General features: G+C 44.1%; 1 protein-coding gene across 3 annotated transcripts in view; it reads right to left on the bottom strand.

The window, feature by feature from the left end:
* Positions 1 to 18538, bottom strand: part of itpr3 (inositol 1,4,5-trisphosphate receptor, type 3) — a 341844-nt gene that overhangs the window by 199323 nt on the left and 123983 nt on the right. For all 3 annotated transcript variants that reach the window (XM_070858941.1, XM_070858942.1, XM_070858940.1), the window contains exon 4: positions 7717 to 7803. In XM_070858941.1, the coding sequence (XP_070715042.1) occupies positions 7717 to 7803 (87 nt within the window). The remainder of the gene's footprint in view (positions 1 to 7716; positions 7804 to 18538) is intronic.

Genomic DNA, 18538 nt, shown 5'->3' on the forward strand with positions numbered 1-18538 from the left:
GGGTTGTGTAGAGGACTCAGAGAGGCTGCAAGGAGATTTGGATAGGTTAAGCGAATGGGCTAAGGTTTGGCAGATGGAATACAATGTCGGAAAGTGTGAGGTCATCCACCTTGGGAAAAAAAACAGTAAAAGGGAATATTATTTGAATGGGGAGAAATTACAACATGCTGTGGTGCAGAGGGACCTGGGGGTCCTTGTGCATGAATCCCAAAAGGTTAGTTTTCAGGTGCAGCAGGTAATCAGGAAGGCAAATGGAATGTTGACCTTCATTGCGAAAGGGATGCAGTACAAAAGCAGGGAGGTGTTGCTGCAACTGTATAAGGTATTGGTAAGGCCGCACCTGGAGTACTGCGTGCAGTTTTGGTCACCTTACTTAAGGAAGAATATACTAGCTTTGGAAGGGGTACAGAGACGATTCACTAGGCTGATTCGAGAAATGAGGGGGTTAACTTATGATGATAGATTGAGTAGACTGGGTCTTTACTCCTTGGAGTTCAGAAGGATGAGGGGTGATCTTATAGAAACATTTAAAATCATGAAAGGGATAGACAAGATAGAGGCAGAGAGGTTGTTTCCATTGGTGGGGGAGACTAGAACTAGGGGGCACAGCCTCAAAATACGGAGGAGCCAATTTAAAACTGAGTTGAGAAAGAATTTCTTCTCCCAGAGGGTTGTGAATCTGTGGAATTCTCTGCCCAAGGAAGCAGTTGAGGCTGGCTCATTGAATGTTTTCAAGTCAAAGATAGATAGATTTTTAAGCAATAAGGGAATTAAGGGTTACGGGGAGAGGGCGGGTAAGTGGAGCTGAGTCCACGACCAGATCAGCCATGATCTTATTGAATGGCGGAGCAGGCTCGAGGGGCTAGATGGCCTACTCCTGTTCCTAATTCTTATGTTCTTATGTTACAAGTGTACAAAAGAAATGCCACCAGCTGGAGGATTCACACAAAGGTGGGATGTGTTTTATGGTCTTGAAGCTATATCTTAGGTTAGTTATGCTTACATTATTCTCTACTCTGAGGTAAGCAAGTACCTTTTGAATTTAGACAAGTGTTTTTTTTTTTATTTTGATGTTGAGAGCTTACTACAGCTAGCGAAGGCCCTGCAAATGCTCTGCTGAACTCGATTTCACCTGCTGATTGCTCAGATACCTTTAGGAAAGTATAGTTCCAAAAATACGTGGTCAAGCAAGTTCTTGTCACAGTTATTGCTAATTTATTCTGGTTTAGTATACATTCCTCCAACTTCCATGACCTGCAAGTATATTTTGTGGCGAGGACATGTATGACAATTCTCAGTAATAAGAACCATTCACAAATACTTAATGAAGTCAAAATAAAATGTTTTTGTAAAACATGCCCATATACACATCTAAAATGCACACTGACAGCTGCACACACACACACACCGATTGTTAATATATTAATCTTACATCTGCATGAAATCCCTGTTAATTTTTTTCAATTATAAAGTCCTGTTCACATTTTAAATGGAAACTATTTATGTAAACTAGCAACACTGTAATCCACCCTCCATTCTTAAAATGCATTCAGGAGAACCTTTTTAGCCGGTACGTAGCAAGCCCAACAAGAGAGGGGGCAGTTCTGAACTTAGTTTTATGGAATGAAGCTGGGCAGGTAAAAGGGGATTAGTGGGAGAGCATTTTGGTGGTAGTGATCATAATTCAGTTAGATTTAGGGAAGTTATGGAAAAGGACAAAGATAGACCAGGAATAAAAGTTCTCAATTAGGGAAAAGCTTATTTTACTAAGATGAGATGTGAATTAGCCAAAGTGGACTGGAAACAGTTACTTGAAGGTAAATCAGTGTCAGAGCAGTAAGAGGCATTCAAGGAGGAGATAATGAGGGTTCAGAGCAAGTATGTTGACTTAAAGAAAAAGGGTGGGACTAACAAATCTAGAGCCCCCTAAATGTCAAGGGGCATACAGGGTACGATAAAGAAAAAAGGGAGGCTTATGACAGATACCGAGGGCTCAATATTGCAGAAACCCTCGAGTATAGAAAGTGCAGCGGTGAAATTAAAAAGAAAATTAGGAAAGCAAAGGGAGGGCATAACAATTCTTTGCAAGTAAAATCAAGAAAAACCCAAAGATGTTTCATAAATACATTAAAAGCAACAGGATAACTAAAGAAAGAGTAGGGCGTAATCGGGACCATAAAGGTAACCTGAGTGTGGAGGCGGAAGATGTGGGTATGGTTCTTAATGAATACTTTATGTCTGTTTTCACAAAAGAGAGGGATGATGCAGACATAGCAATCAGGGAGGAGGAGTGTGAAATATTAGATGAAATAAACATAGTGAGAGCATCTTTGAAAGTGGATAAATCCCCAGGCCCAGATGAAATGTATCCCAGGCTGTTAAGAGAAGCAAGAGCGGAAATAGCAGAGGCTCTGACCAACATTTCCCGATCTTCTCTGACTGCAGGTGTGGTGCAAGAGGACTGGAAGACCGCTAACATTGTACTGTTGTTTAAAAAGGGAGAACGGGATAGGCCGAGTAATTACAGGCCAGTCAGCCTAACCTTGGTGGTGGGAAAATTATTGGAAAAAATTCTGAGGGACAGGATAAATCTTCATTTAGAAAGACACGGATTAATCAAGGACAGTCAGCATGGATTTGTTAAGGGAAAGTCGTATCTGGCTAACTTAATTGAATTTTTTGAGGAGGTAACAAGGAGGGTCGATGAGGGTAGTGCATTTGATGTAGTCGATATGGATTTTAGCAAGGTTTTTGATAAGGTCCCACATGGCGGACTGATGATGAAAGTAAAAGCCCATCAGGCAAAGTGGCAAGTTGAATCCAAAATTGGCTCAGAGATAGAAAGCAAAGCGTAATGGTCGATGGGTGTTTTTGTGACTGGAAGGCTGTTTCCAGTGGGGTTCTGCAGGCTCAGTACTTGGTCCCTTGTTGTTTATGGTATATATCAATGATTTGGACTTGAATGTAGGGGACATGATTAAGAAGTTTGCAAATGATACAAAAATTGTCCATGTGGTTGATAATGAAGAAGAAAGCTGTAGACTGCAGCAAGATATCAATGGATTGGACAAGTGGGCAGAACAGTGGCAAATGGAATTCAATCCAAAGAAGTGTGAGGTAATGCATTTGGGGAGGGCTAACAATAAAAGGGAATACATAATAAATGGTAGGACAGTGAGAAGTGTAAAGGAACAGAGGAATCTTGGAGTACATGTCCACAGATCCCTGGAGGTAGCAGGACAGGTAGATAAGGTGGTTAAGAAGGCATACGAGATATTTGCATTTATTAGCCGAGGCATAGAATATAAGAGCAGGGGAGTTATGCTTGAACTGTATAAAACACTAGTTAGGCCACAGCTACAGTACTGCGTGCAATTCTGATTACATTAAAGATGTGATTGCACTGGAGAGGGTACAGAGGAGATTTACGAGGATGTTGCCTGGACTGGAGAAGTATAGCTATGAGGAAAGATTGGATAGGTTAGGGTTGACTTCTTTGGAACAGAGAAGGCTGAGGGAAGACCTAATTGAGGCGTATAAAATTATGAGGGGCCAATAGAGTGAATAGGAAGGACCTATATCCCTTAGCAGAGGAGTCAATAACCAGGGGGTATAGATTTAAAGTAAGTGGTTGGAGGTTTAGAGGAGATTTGAGGCAAATTTGTTTCCCGCAGAGGGTGATGGGGGTCTGGAACTCACTGCCTGAAAAGGGGGTAGAGGCAGGAACTCTCATAGCATTTGAAAAGTACTTGGATATGCACTTGAAGTGCCGTAACCTACAAGGCTGCAGACCAAGAGCTGGAAAGTGAGATTAGGCTGGATGGCTCTTTGTCGGCCGGCACGGACACAATGGGCTGAATGGCCTTCTTCTGTGCTGTAACTTTCTATGATTCAGTGCTGGCAGCTGTAGCACCTCCATTTTGCAGCCACTGTAGATGGTGCGCTCTTGAAAGTTTGCAGCCTGAATACAGGAAGAAATTCACGTTGGAACTGAGCCATTCCTCCTTGGAATAGCTAATACTATTACCGGAGTCATATGTCCCTTGTACTCATGGATGACAGTATCAACAAAGAAAGAAGCTTTAGTTCATGGTCGACGAGTGCAGGCCAATAAATGCTTGGAACTGTCCGCCACAAGCCTCGCGGAACCAGATAAAACAAGGAAGAAAGTTTAGATCTCACGCAGAATCGCTTTTATTTTTGATATTTGATAATTATGATAATTTTTATATGTTTCAATTCGTAGTATAAACTGAAATGCAACGGTTTAAAATAAAAATGTTGACATTCTTTCAACCATAAAGCAACTCCAGAATCATGCATGGTTTCAGAGTCAATTTTCATAACTTGATATAATTTGCATCACCCAACACTTAACGATTAGTGTGAGTGCATTTTCTTCCCCGCCACCAACAATACTGCCACCCCTAATAGTAGATGAATTCTCCAAAGAACTTGTCCTCTTCACCAGATGTTCAACAGCGAGGGAAAATCGCCAGCATTTTTCAAGATGCACCAGAACAAACTTTAGAATTGTAAGCCAACTATTTAATGTAGTATAACAAACTGGTGACACAATAGCCAACATGCTAGTCAGCAAAAAGGGTACCGGTATTTAATATTTACTATTTATTACTACCGTTAAGCACAACTATGTCCATACACAATTATAATGGGCAACCTAGTGACAGAAATGCAGTGAGAATGAAGGGACCTGTGAGCAATGTTGTTGTTTTCAACTATTTTGATTTTAAAAAGGGGTTCTGATGGTGACACACTGTCTTGAAAAGGTATCTCAATTTTTATTAATTTTCACAAGTTCTGCTTTTAAAGATATCGTTATTATCCATAAGCTGTTTTGATAGGTATCATTTGGTAGAAGTAGCTGTTTATTAGTCATAAATGTCATGATATAAACCTGGACTGCATATCAAAGGGTCTTAATGTGCATTGAATAGTAACCTTTTACACCCAAAAGATAGGGGTCAGTCAGTATTGGGCATATCACACGTTAATTTTGACCCTCAATGAGGAAGAGTGGACAGTAGCATAATATAGGCCAAGAAGAGAGATTAGACGGGGCTAAGTTTGAGCAAAAGAAGCATACAAGGATGATTCCCCGATCCTGAACTTTCAGCTGGGAGCCACACTCACTGGAAATGTGGAATCATTCCACACATGCCAATCGAGAACACTGACCAACACTGCAAAAAAACCTGACAACTTAAAAACAGCCCTGAAAGTAAGCCTGTGACACGCAGGAACCCGTTAAAATAACAAAGAAAGGCATTAAATGCTCATAGAATAACATCCCTAGCCTTAATTGCTACCCTTACCATCTACTAATCTCAAACGTTCCACTAATAGCTGCAAGGGAACAAACAGACAAATTCGGGAGAAAGAGACATGAAGTTCATTGAGGGGCAACGAAAAACAAGCAGTTCCATTTTTTTCTGCTTTCATAAGTAAGGTCCTGTGCAATTTACAAATTTTCCATGAAATATAAGAAAAGAAAGACATGCATTTATATAGCGCCTTTCACGACCACCAGACATCTCAAAGCGCTTTACAGCCAATGAAGTACTTTTGGAGTGTAGTCACTGTTGTAATGTGGGAAACGCGGCAGCCAATTTACACACAGCAAGCTCCCACAAACAGCAATGTGATAATGACCAGATAAACTGTTTTTGTTATGTTGATTGAGGGGTAAATATTGGCCAGGACACCGGGAACAACTCCACTGCTCTTCTTCGAAATAGTGCTATGGGATCTTTTAGGTCCACCTGAGAGAGTGTTAGTGATACTGAGCATTCAGCTTTTATAACCCCACCCTCTTCCAGAGACGTATGCTTCTTGGTTGCTTATTATTCATATATGCAGAAAATTATTAAATTTACAAAAGAAGCATAACTTCAACTGCATGTTCTGCAAAGGATTTCTACTTGTTACACAATAGACATCAGCATCACCACAGACATAAAATTATTAAAGTTAGTATTCATTTTACTTGTGTTTTTATTAAATTAATTTTCGATTCATCATTTGACTTTTTAAAATTAATGTTTCAGGTGTTTGCAGATTTCACAGTTTGCCTGAAACAAGGTAACATTTATAAACTGTAAATGATTTCTCTAAGAAACTGGAGGGACTGTGTATATCACCAGTAAAATGTTGCCAAATTCTATTGCCCTTCACCTGGGGAACTCCAGAGACAAATGCTTAAAAATATCGCCATTCAGGCAACCATTACATCGAACAACAGAACCACATGGAACTCGATGGATCTCACTCTCCTCTGCCAAAACTGCCCACCAGTCCAGGATCGCCCTGAGGAGCAAAGGTAATCCCGAGTTTCTTTCCTCGATTACCAAACACCTTCTTAAAACGCTTTCTGCTGCCTCCTTATCTTTGCTAAGTGCAGTGGTTTCTTTATCACCAAGATAGAAACCATCCATTTAGCCCTCTTTGATGCTTCTGCTCTTTCTCCTTGTCCACCAAATCAAACCTCTCCGGACTCACCCTCCACTCTTAATCCTCCATCTCTCTGGCTGTTTTCCCCAAGCCCTTTCTGAGCTCCTCTCATCCATGAGACCTACCTCCTTCTCCCTTGACCCTAATTCCCTAATTCCCACTAAACCGATGACCACCCAACTTCCTTTCCAGGCCCCCATGTTAGCTGATCCAGTAAATGGTTCCCTCTCGTCAGGCACAGTCTCTCTCTCCCTTTCTAAATAACCATCATCAATCCCTCTTCCTCATTTACACAGTGACCCTTGTTAACAGCTGCCACAAACATTTGGGTCAGCTTCCACATGTATCCTGATGACACCCAGCTCCATCTCTCTACCATCTCCCTCAACTCCTCCACCGCCTTGGTGCCGTCAAACTGTTTGTCTGGCATGCAGTCTTCGAAGAGCCACCATTCACTCCTGCTAAACATTAAGAAGAATAAAGCTACTGTCTTCAGACCCCACCACAAAACCTTTACCCTCGCCACTGACTCCAACCCCGACCACTATTAAGTAGACTAATTGCAACCTCGGCACCTATTTGACCAAAAGCTGAGTGACCAATCCCACATTCACTCCACCTTGGCAATAATACCTGCCTCTGCTCCTGCCCTGCCTCAGTCCACCTGCTACTGAAACACTCAGCCAAACTCAACTATTCCAGTTCTTTCCTGACTGGCTTCCCATGCTCTACCCTCTGTAAGCTTCATCTCATCCAAAATGCTACTGCCAAATGCTACTCCTTACCAAGTTCTGCTCGCCCATCACCTCTTTCCTCGCAGACCGACTTTGGTTTCCAGGTCCCCAACATCACAAATTTTAAATTTTTATCCTGGTGTTTAATTTCCTCCATGGCTTTGATCTTCCCTATCTCTGGAGCCTCCTCAAGAGCTAAGCAACCCCTTGCCCCCAATCCTGCCCCAAACTCTCTATTTCTGGGACTCTACCTTGTGCATCCCCCCCTCTCTCCCCACCATTGTTGCTTGGCTCCACACTCAGCGCTTCCCTCCCCAAAACCCTCTGCTCAGCACCTCCCTCTCTTCCTTTGGCCCTCCTTAAAATCCATTACTTTGACTAAACCGTTGGTCATTCTTCCTAATATCCCCTTCTTTAGTTTGGCATTCAATTATTTCTCTTATGTCTTGTGATGTTTTCTCATGCTAAAGGTGCGATATAAATGCAAGTTGTTGTTATAGTAGGTACATACCTGCACGACACTGCCATATTTTATCACCTCTCCGTGTACTTTTTTATTTTCCGTTTCATTCTGCTTTTGTTCCAGCTCGGCTGCATGCTGTGAAAAAAAATGGAGGTGAAAGTGAAATTGCTTCAACATGTCTTTAATTTACCATCAATGAAACAGTCAGAGATTTATAATGACGTGGGGTGAGATATAAAAACATTTTAAGCTTGCACCTTTATTTTAACCAATTTCTTCCTCACAAATTTTCTAAATAGACCACTGCCTGTGACTCAAGAGCACTGTAGGACCACTCGGGGTACAATGGTCTTCAACTGGAGAATACTCAGACACAGTGTCATTCCGGTGAAAGCCTGCTTATGCTCAGAGTGTGTGCATTATGCTTAGAGCTGTTACAGGTCCATTACTGTTGACAATTTAAACAGTGCTGCAAGCTTCTAGGCACTTTCCCAACAAGAGGTCAAGAATTAAAATATCCAGCTTGTCAGTCCATGCAACTTGAGCTTATCTTCTATAGTCAGCTGAGAGTAACATTGACAGAGGCCAGGAATAGATAATATGAATGCCCTCTCTGCTGGGGAATGGTTCCATAACACAGGGAGACAAGGCTGTGCAAAAAATAATAGTGGCGACATCAAACTATAAAGCAAAAATAAAGTTCCCAATAGTGATTTCCTTTGGGATCTAAAGGGATCAAGTTAACCACTGCTTTGTGTTTGTGTCCCAATTATTTTCATGGGGTGCCGCCACCTCTTTTCTGATCCAACATTAAGAGGGACAGCGCAACAGCAACTGATGGAGAGGCTGTAATCACGGGGCAGCTTTCAATGCTGGGAGGGACTTCCTTGCTAACATATTCGGAGTATTGTAAAAGGGACGCTCAATTTTGGACTCTCTGAATAAAAGTTTGTCCAAAGTTTCAACTTTATTACATAGCTGATCTTTAATTCATAATAATCTATTTTAAAGGGAAGCTGTTCAAAATAATGTTTATCCTGAATGGTTAAACTATACCCTGTGCACAGCTTTCCTCAGATTTGCTTAATTTGAACAGAAGACAGACGAGGCATTCGATTTGACTCAGCGAATCACAGTAGACACCTGGATATCCTCCAGCTACAGAATGGACAAAGGGGGATTGTTGCAAGTCATTTGTGCAGCTTTACCACTGCGTTCATAAATAGCAATGCAATAATGTCACTTGTGTTGCAAAAATCTAACAACATTGTGAAGAAGTCACAGAGTAAAGAAAGAAAAGACTTGGATTTATATAGCGCCTTTCACGACCACCGGACGTCTCAAAGCACTTCACAGCCAATGAAATACTGTATATACTTCATATATAACTCATTTATACATTCATGACAAAAAATCACCGAGAGCTCTTGCGCCAATAATTTGGTAGAGGTAATGATTCTCCCTCCCCCCACCGACCCCTGCCCCCCCCACCGCCCCCTACCGTCCCCCGACCATTGACAAATAGATCTATAGACAGCAGGACAAAGGAGATAAGGGAAAAGTAAACTTCTTTTGATAACTATGCCCAAAACAATAACAATCCCCTTTAACAAGACTGAGCTCAATGCCCAATTAAAAGACCTTAATTAGTTCATAATATTTTGGGAAACTAAAATCAAAGATATTCCAAAACTACAGCCACAGACCGACAAATTCACCGGAAACGATTTCCATTCCTTTATGTGAAGCTATAGCACCATTGTTCTGGTGAAGTCTGAGGCAGGAAACAGGAAAACTATCATTGATACGCCTGCACTAACAGCCACAGGGATGTGGCAGGAGATGTAGATCTCGTACTTCCAACTCCTTCATTTGCAAGTCCTCTGCCATTCCTTGAACAAAAATGCCTCATACGGGGATCTCACATTACAGTCAAAGTAGCGAGAATACCTGCTCGGGCCTCCATTGTTACAGCATGGTAAAATATTAAACGTACCACCGTCATCTCACATATTGCCACGGATTTCTTATTTATGGACAACAAATCTCAGCTGATACATTTCAGATCCTGGATCCTTTAAAAGCTGTGTTTATAGCGATTACAAACATGATGGCGATTGTAGTACCTACTACTGCTAAACATTCAACAGGAGCGTTATGAAAGTACAATCTGTGCTGTAACTGAACTGGCTGCATCCTAAGCACCCGAAGCCTTCTGTACTAAATGTCTGTCATTAGTAAGTTTATGATTATACTTGAGAAATATCGACCTACAAGCTATAGAAAAAAAAATCCCAGGTAATATAGATACATATTTTTTAAATATCGGCCCGGAATTTGCGGCCCTAATGACGGCAAACTGGCAGCGTTCGCCATCATTTCACCTTTGAAACAGACCGCAACTTCAGGATTTAGCGCGTACTCAGCCAAATTCGGAAATCCTGAAGTTGCGGTCTGTTATTCACTGCTCCTCCACAGGCTGTCTGCATGCGATTCCTGCCAATAAAACCTTACATCCTGTTGTAACATTTGTGTCACACGCGTGTGACCAATGTTCCCGCGAAGGTGTGCGCAGTCACGTACTGATCTGAAAGGTCACCGGCTTTTACATTGTAAATATTGCACATGCGCAGAAATTTAAAGGGGCCGTGCATTAAACGAAACAGGTCGCGCAGAACAAAGCGCAGCTTACAGGGATCATTGCCTGTGACAACTTTTCATATTATAAATTCTACTGTTTACATTTCTACATTATAAAAGTGACTACACTTCAAAAGTATTTCATTTGCTGTAAAGCGCTTTGGGACATCCTGAGGTTGTGAAAGACGTGGTGTAAATGTATCCACGGTCTCTAAATTGTCAGACTGCTTGTCTGACATCCAGTTCTGGATGAGCAGAAATTTTCTCCAATTGAATATTGGGAAGACCGAAGCCAGTTTTCGGGTCCCCGCCACAAACTCCGTTCCCGAGCCATTCTACCCTACGTAAACTAGAGGTGATCCAAAACTTGGCTGCCCGTGTTCTAACTCACACCAAGTCCCGTTTACCCATCACCCCGGTGCTCGCTGACCTACACTGGCTGCCGGTTAAGCAACGCTTCAATTTCAAAATTCTCATCCTAATTTTCAAATCCTCGCCCCTCCCTATCTCTGTAATTTCCTCCAGCCCCACATACGCTGGCCTAAGCAGAACTGGAGTAACTCTCAGCTGGCCAAACTTGCCTAAATGGCCAGAATTGGCGCGGATGGCAGGTTATGCCCCCTTTGGCTGAAAAAAAAAGTACCTAAAAAACCGTAACTAACTGAGTTACGCTGGTGCAAATTGATTGGGGAAACTGTTTTTTTAAACATAGGCCAAAAAAAATCAGCCTGCTCAAAAAAAACGGTGCAAATCACTGGGGAAAATTGAGCCCCAAGTTCCATTTGAGATTATCACAGTACAGGGTACCAGGCATAAACAACACACCTTGATGAATTGGCTCATGGAAAAAGATTTGCTCACAGCTCAACTTGAAAACATCCATTCAGGTTTCTTGGGAAACCATTTAATGATGCTGGTAAGGAAATATGAATCCCTCCTTCCCCCCCTCCCCCCTGGAGAATAATTAAGGGAAAGCCAATTGCAGTCAAGAAAGCAATCTTTCATAAACTCCAGAAATAATTGTGGATTAATAATTGGAGCGGGTGGTAAAATATGACCCTAGTGTTTTATGCCCCTGTAGGTCTGAGCTTGTGCTGCTTACTGATCTCACCCACAGCTGCCCCCTCCCTTGTAAGTGAGAGATGGGAAAGCTGCAACTGCTGGCATGGATAATCAATCACGTAAAATGTTGAAACATCAAATCCAATTTCTGATTTCAATCACCTTAGCGAATGGAGGACGGTGGGGAAAGGCTTTGGCTCGACACAATACAGTGACTAACTACTCATGAAATTGGATGAAATTTTAACCTGAAAGCTGGGATGAAGTTGGCATCAGCTGTAATTCTGCTTGCCCACCATAAAAAGAAGGAAGCAATGTAATGCAGCAATTCTAGCGAGTCTGAAGCGATATCATACATCATTAAAGCTACACGGGCAATGGATGTGGTGAAAGGAGGGTGCAAGATTGTTAACCCAAATGGATCTAAATTGCTGAATCAATTGTGCTCAATAGAAAATTGTTTTCAATTTTGAATCCCGCAATGTGAAGGTTCGACTGCGATATAGATTCATTCATTCTGAATTTGTCAGACTGCCTGCTTGACACGGTCGTGGGTGAGTCAGAATTTGCTCAAAGTGAACACTGGGAAGGAACAAAACCATCTTGAGATAGTGGTTGAAGGGAAGGGGGGCTTTGAAGGAAGGCATCAATGATCACACTTTTGAAAGCTGTGAGGACCGAGCCAAAGGATCGATACAAGTTCATGGTGCTGGTAATTATGGGGCTGAGAAGGAGAAGTGGGTGGTTATGAGCAGGGATGAGAGAGGAGGAGGGGGACAGTGATGGGTTTAATGAATGAGAAGTTTTGTGATCGGAGGGACCGAGGAGATGGAGTAAAGACCATGGAATAAGATATGAGCACTGGGAGGAGTCAGGAATGTCATAGCAGCAAAATAGATTTTGGAAATGAAGAGCTGGATTTTCTTTCTCCCACTAGGAGAGGGCGAGAGCAGCGAGTGTATAATCAATACAGATTCCCAGTGGAATCTCCAGCATCAAGAGGGAACTCACCACTGCCTGGGAAGGAAAACATGCTGGTACTGTAGCTGGACTAAATAGGAGACCAGACTGGGCTGTGGAGATGGAGAAGTGCTCACTATGGTCTCTTTCCCTCAAAAACGGGTTCAGCGGGCCTCCCACTGTAGCCCCAGGATCTATTGCGAGCCCTCCCTTGGCAGTGGCTGGGGTCAGCAGGATCAGCAGTGGAAGGCAGGAAACCCAGTCATTTGCATGCAGCAGAGAGATAAAGGAGTGCTGGCAGCCGGTCACAGCTTGGGCAAGAGAAGGAAAATTTAGGCCGTGGTGAGATGAGGTTGCAGCATTTTCTGCCACTATACTGTTCAATTTTCTTCTTTAGGTCCTGCTGTGAAGATCATGTGGGGAATTTTAAATTGACCACTAAAATCAATGGAAGTGAAAATCAGGCAGTTTCTATGGGCCCAAGTTTCGGCCTCAGTTGCTCCTGATTTTTTGGAGCAACTGGTGTAGAACGGAGTATCTTAGGAATTCAAATCCTCGACATTTAGTTTGCTCCAGTTCTAGTCAGTTAGAACAGTTTCACTTTGGAACAGAATTTTTTTTTCAAAAGGGGGCGTGTCCGGCCACTTACGCCTGTTTTCAAAGTTTCAGCAGTGAAAACTTACTCCAAACTAACTTAGAATGGAGTAAGTGAAGATTTTTGTACGCTCGAAAAAGCCTTGTCTACACTTTAGAAAATCAGGCGTAGGTTACAAATCAGGCGTAGGGAAAGGTGGGGGGGAGGGTTAAAGGGAAGTTTACAAACATTAAACACTTCAGTTTTACAAATAAAGAGCCATCATCAATAATAAATTATAAAAACATCAATAAATCAACCAATAAATCAATCAAAAAAAATTAGTAAGAAATCATTTTTTTTAAATCAATAAATAAAACATTTTCTACTTACCGACTGCAGCACCGGGAGCCCTCCAACAGCGTGCTGGGATGCCCCCCGCCCCGCAGTGTGTGTCTGTCAGAGGAGAAGGGGAAGGGGGGAGAGGAGAAGGGGAGGGAGGGGAGGAGAAGGGGAAAGGGGGGGAGAGGAGAAGGGGAAAGGGGGGGAGAGAAGGGGAAAGAGAAGGGAGGAGAAGGGGAAGGAGAAAGGAGAAGGTGAGGGGGAAAGGAGAAGTGGGGGGGGAAGGAGAAGGGGGAGGGAGGCTGAACAGGCCGGGCCCAGCCGGGCCCAAGACTTCGGGCAGGGCCCATCCCCAGCACCAGGTTTACAGGTAGGTGGCGTTGGGTCGGGTCGGGTCCGGGGTCCGGGGTCGGGAGCGTGGGTCGGGTCGGGGGGAGCGCGGGTCCGGTCCGGTCCGGGGGCGGGAGGGGGCGAAGGGGGAGTCGGGGCCGGGGGGGGGGGGGGAAGCGGGAGTCGAGTCGGGTCGGGAGGAAGCAGGAGCTGGGCGTGAGAGGCAGCCTTATGCACGCAGCCCCAGTGAGGCCATTCGGCCAGGGCTAGGGGCTGCGTGCTTCGGGCCCCTCCCACACAGTTTTGGATGCCTGGAGCTACTGCACATGGCGCCCACTGTAGCACGCAAGTGCAGATGTCCCGGCACTGTTTTCAGCGCACGGACCTGGCTCCGCCCCCTACAGCTTGTGCTGCGCCGCGCCCGATTCAAGAGGACCAGCAGGGAGCCGGAGAATCTGTAAGTTTTTTTTAGGCGCACATTGTGGCGCGAAAAACGGGCGTCCAGGTCGGGGCTGCGCCGGTCTAGGTTAGGGCCCGAAACTTGGGCCCTATATCTGGCACCCGACCCTCAACATCGATTTTACGCTCTGACGATTAGTTGAAAAGTACCTCATATTTTTTAGACTGCAGCAAACATCAGGTTTAAAGCAAAGACAGCAGAAAATGTACATCGTTACCAACCAAACTGATAGTCTCCTGCATATGCAGGTCACCAGCCAAAGGCTGAATCAGATGCTACACCAAGCCACAGTTTACAAAAACCACAAGCTCAACTCTTTCACTGTACAGAATCTCCAAACTGGATTTTGTTGGCAAAATTGAAGTCCATGAGATTAAAAGGACAGTGGCAGCATTGTATACAAACTGGCTGCGAGATAGAAAGCAGAGAGTCGTGGTGACTGGTTATTTATCAGACTGGAGGGAAGTACACAGAGTACAAAAGTACAAACGTCAAGCTAAACCTTTCTACATCACTGGTTCGGCCTCAGCTGGAGTACTGTGACCAATTCTGGGCACCACACTTTAGGAAGGATGTCAAGACCTTGGAGAGGGTGCAGTGGAGGTTTACTGGAATAGTACCAAGGAATCAATTATGTGGAGGGACTAGAGCAGAGAAGTTTAAGGAATGATTTAATTGAGGTGTTTAAAATTATGAGTGCTTTTGATTTGGAGTAGATTGGGAGAAAACGTTTCCACTGGCATGAGCGTCAGTAACTAGAGGACACAGATTTAAGATAATTGGCAAAGAAGCCAAGGGGAAGATGAGGAGAATTTTTTTTTTTACACAGCGAGTTGTTAAGGTCTGGAATTGGAATGCACTGCTTGAAAGGATGGTGGAAGCAGATTCAAAAGGGAATTGGAAATATACTTGAAAAGAAAACATTTGTCCGGCTATGGGGAAAGAGAAGGGGAGTGGGATTAATTGGATAGCTCTTTCAAAGAGCCGGCACAGGAACGATGGGCCGAATGACCTCCTCTGTGCTGCATGATTCTATGAACAACATCTATTATTCTACCATCATGGTGGCAAATAAGTGGCTGGACCCATAATAAGTATATGTTCTCCCATTTTACCTTTAATTTAAACAGAATTCCTAGATGTTAAGTAACAGTCTGACACTAAGGGGCCTAAATTGTCCTGTTCTGTGTCTCCCGTTCAGGCTGCATGCCGCCATTTTTATTTCAGCCGACTCACCCGTTGGCCAGTTGTAACATGTTGTTGCGGGGTCCGGGCTGCCCTGGTGGCCCAGTGCAAGCCATCAAAGGGCCTGCAGAGTTCGCAACGGCCCTTCCCTTTAACGGAAGGGGAGGGGCGTTGAAACGCGTCAGCACTATGTGGAGAAGTAATTTCGCGGCCGGGGCGGGACTTACGCGCCGGGCTGGGCACAGGAAGTCCTGCCCCGACTGGGTTACCGCCCCCAAACAGGGCGCTGGGGAATTTCGCCCCCTAAGCCCCTTAAAAATTGTGTGTGAACTGCTTAAATTATTGTGGGCTGCCGTTTACATTAACTGTGCCTTTTTAAGGGGTCATTTGCTCATTGTTTTGTGTTTTAGCAATTAAAAAAAAAATTTCACCCAGATTTTGAAAAAGAATTTGTTTCATATTTGGCGTAAAAAATTATTTTAATGTTTGTTAAGATTATTTTTTCAGCAGGCAACATGACAGAACAGCAGGGGGCTTGTCAGAGCAGGAACTGAGGGAACCCCCAACCCCTCCCGTTGAGGTGATTGTATTCTTTATGAGATATGGACCTGGATTTTCTGCTTCAGAACTGCCCATTGCGACAATAAAATGATCCCCAAAAATATGGACAGTAATTTCCTCTGGAAAACCTAACAGTCAGCGAGGCTGCCTGCCCTCAACCTGCCCCATCACGTGTGAATGGCAGCAGGCGGACTTGGTTTCTTGGACTCTTGGTATTTTCCTTCCTTTCCGCCCTTAAGCTACCTGCAGAAAACAACGTCACTGGCAAGGTGGTGGTGTTAAGACGAGTTTGGTGCCCCAGAGGTGGGAGAGCACAGTGGAGGCAATGGCTTCAGCAAATGCTCTAAACAAAAAGGCAGTACAATTTTTCAACCCTTCTTATTTCTTAGGCACCAAAGTGTACTTTCAACTTTAAAGTGAGTATTTATACATGTATAAAATTTTAGTGCAAGTAATGGATTTAGTGCAAGTAAATCATTCCTGTGTTTTGAATAAGAAAGTTAGGATATGGAGGATCAGACTAGCATGATTTCCCCAGGTACAAGGTACTATTGAAGGCACCCATGTGGCATTCAAGGCCCCATATGAGAATCACCTCAATTTCACCATTGAAAAAGAGCATCATGTGCAGCTAGTATGCAATGCAAATCACCTAATTTTATATGTGAATGCTCATTACTCAGGAAGCTGCCATGATTCTGTTGTACTACCGTAATCCACAACACTTGCATCATTCAGCCAGAGTAATGTTTCTGGCTGGTTGCTTGCAGACCAGGGATCTTCTTCTTCGGCAGTCGAGGATGACTTGCTTCCAAACTAAAAAAGTTCTAAGGTGACTGATGAGACCAACACAGGATCTACAGTCTCTGTCACAGGTGCGGCAGGTGGTGGTTGAAGGAACGGGTGGGTGGAGTGCTTGGTTTGTTGTATGCTCCTTTCACCATTTGCACTTGTCTTCTGCGTGCTCCCGGCAAAGAGACTCCAAGCATTCGGCGTCTTCTCGGATGATTCTCCTCCACTTTGAGCGGCCTTGGGCTAGGGATTCCCAAGTGTCAGTGGGGATGTTACAATTTTTCAAGGAGGCTTTGAGGGTGTCCTTGAAGCATTTTCTCTGCCCTCCTGGGACTTGCGTGCCATGACGGAGCTCGGAGTAGCTTGTTTCGGGAGTCTTGTGTCGGGCATGCGGACAATGTGGCCCGTCAATCGGAACTGATCGAGCATGGTCAATGCTTCAATGCTGGGTATGTTGGCCTGAGAGAGAAGACTGATGTTGGTGTGCCTAACACCTGCAGCACTGGCAGATGATCCAAGCTCAGCAGTGTAGAAAAAGGCCCTTGGAACCCCATTAAGCAGTCAGTCGGTATGTCAGGTGCCTCGATGGGTCCAGGGGAGCTCTGCAGTACAGCCCCGCAAGGCTTCAACAATTATAGAGGGTTTCTGCAATTTGCACAATGATGCAATACAGAAATACAGTCCTTCCGTCTGCAGGGAGAAAAAGCAGCTGGTCCTCCATCATATCGTCAATCAGAGGTCGTCCATGAGGAAACCAAGATGGCACGAGAGGCCATTGGCAGTATTCAGAGAGATACAAGACCAAATCATCAATAATTGTTTCCAGTAATGGCTTTCTGCATAAATAATTATCCACTGGAAATTCCCTTGCAAATGTCCACAACTGACCAGAATTCAGAAGAGCTATTATTCTGTGCCTAAAACTTTGCTTACTCTTAAATCCAATCTTTTGCTCCTACTTGGCCTTCCCCAACTGTCACGAAGTTGTGAAATGAGTGGAAGGGTCTTTTAAACAGTAGCCTTTGTGATACACGTCCCAGTGAAGCTGATGTCCTAGAATGATCTATTTCCAGCCACATCTCACTTGCACTTTCAGGGTCATATCATATCAGAGGCAGTCCCTCAGGATCGAGGAAGACAGACTTCCACTCCTGAAGTGAGCTTTTTGATGGCTGAACAGTCCAATACGAGAGCCAGGGTGGCCCGGGCATCGCTCCCCTATGTGCTATCATTCAATTGTGAGCGATCTTTTCCTTTGCAAGGAGAATACAGAGTGAGAAAGGCACTTGTTTGGCACAACATTGAAATTAACCCATTCATTCCCTGGTGATAATGCTTTCAGGGACAGGATAGCAGCAACCTTTTCTGCAGTTGAGCATTATGCTACTCCCCTTATACTCAGGCACTAGGAGATGACACATTGATTTGGTGGGAAGGGAGTTTGTGTGGGGCATGACAGACCTTATTATTTAAGGGTAACATTCAGTTTGTCATTTACACAGTGAGGGCCTAGTGGCTATGTTGTGCCTTCAATTACAGTGGTGAATCTTGTTAGGTCATTTAACCTTTTTCTGCACTGTGTAGCCCTACATGGGATAGTATAGGTGGCAGTCACTGGCTGAACCACCACCATCGATAAAATCTAGATGACCTTCTTTAGTGGACTCCTGGTCTCACCTTGCGCTTAACTATGCCATCAGGATGTCCAGTGAAGTGTCCGAGAATCTGGAGGCTCATGGCTCAGTAGAAACCGCCAAGGCTGTTCCTTCCGTCAATGCTGGGATTTGATGGCTCTGCCTCGGTCCTCCAGAACTTCCCACGATGTTAGTCCTTTAAGCAACTGTAACCATGTAAACGCTGCAGCCGCATTCCCTCTGTCCCTTGGGTGGTAGACCGCTCAGGAATGGGCAATGTCCACCTTGAATCCAAAATGAGCAACCCCCATCCCCCACAAGTCATTTAAA

Source organism: Pristiophorus japonicus, chromosome 17 (assembly GCF_044704955.1).
Source record: "Pristiophorus japonicus isolate sPriJap1 chromosome 17, sPriJap1.hap1, whole genome shotgun sequence".
Classification (NCBI taxonomy): domain Eukaryota; kingdom Metazoa; phylum Chordata; class Chondrichthyes; family Pristiophoridae; genus Pristiophorus; species Pristiophorus japonicus.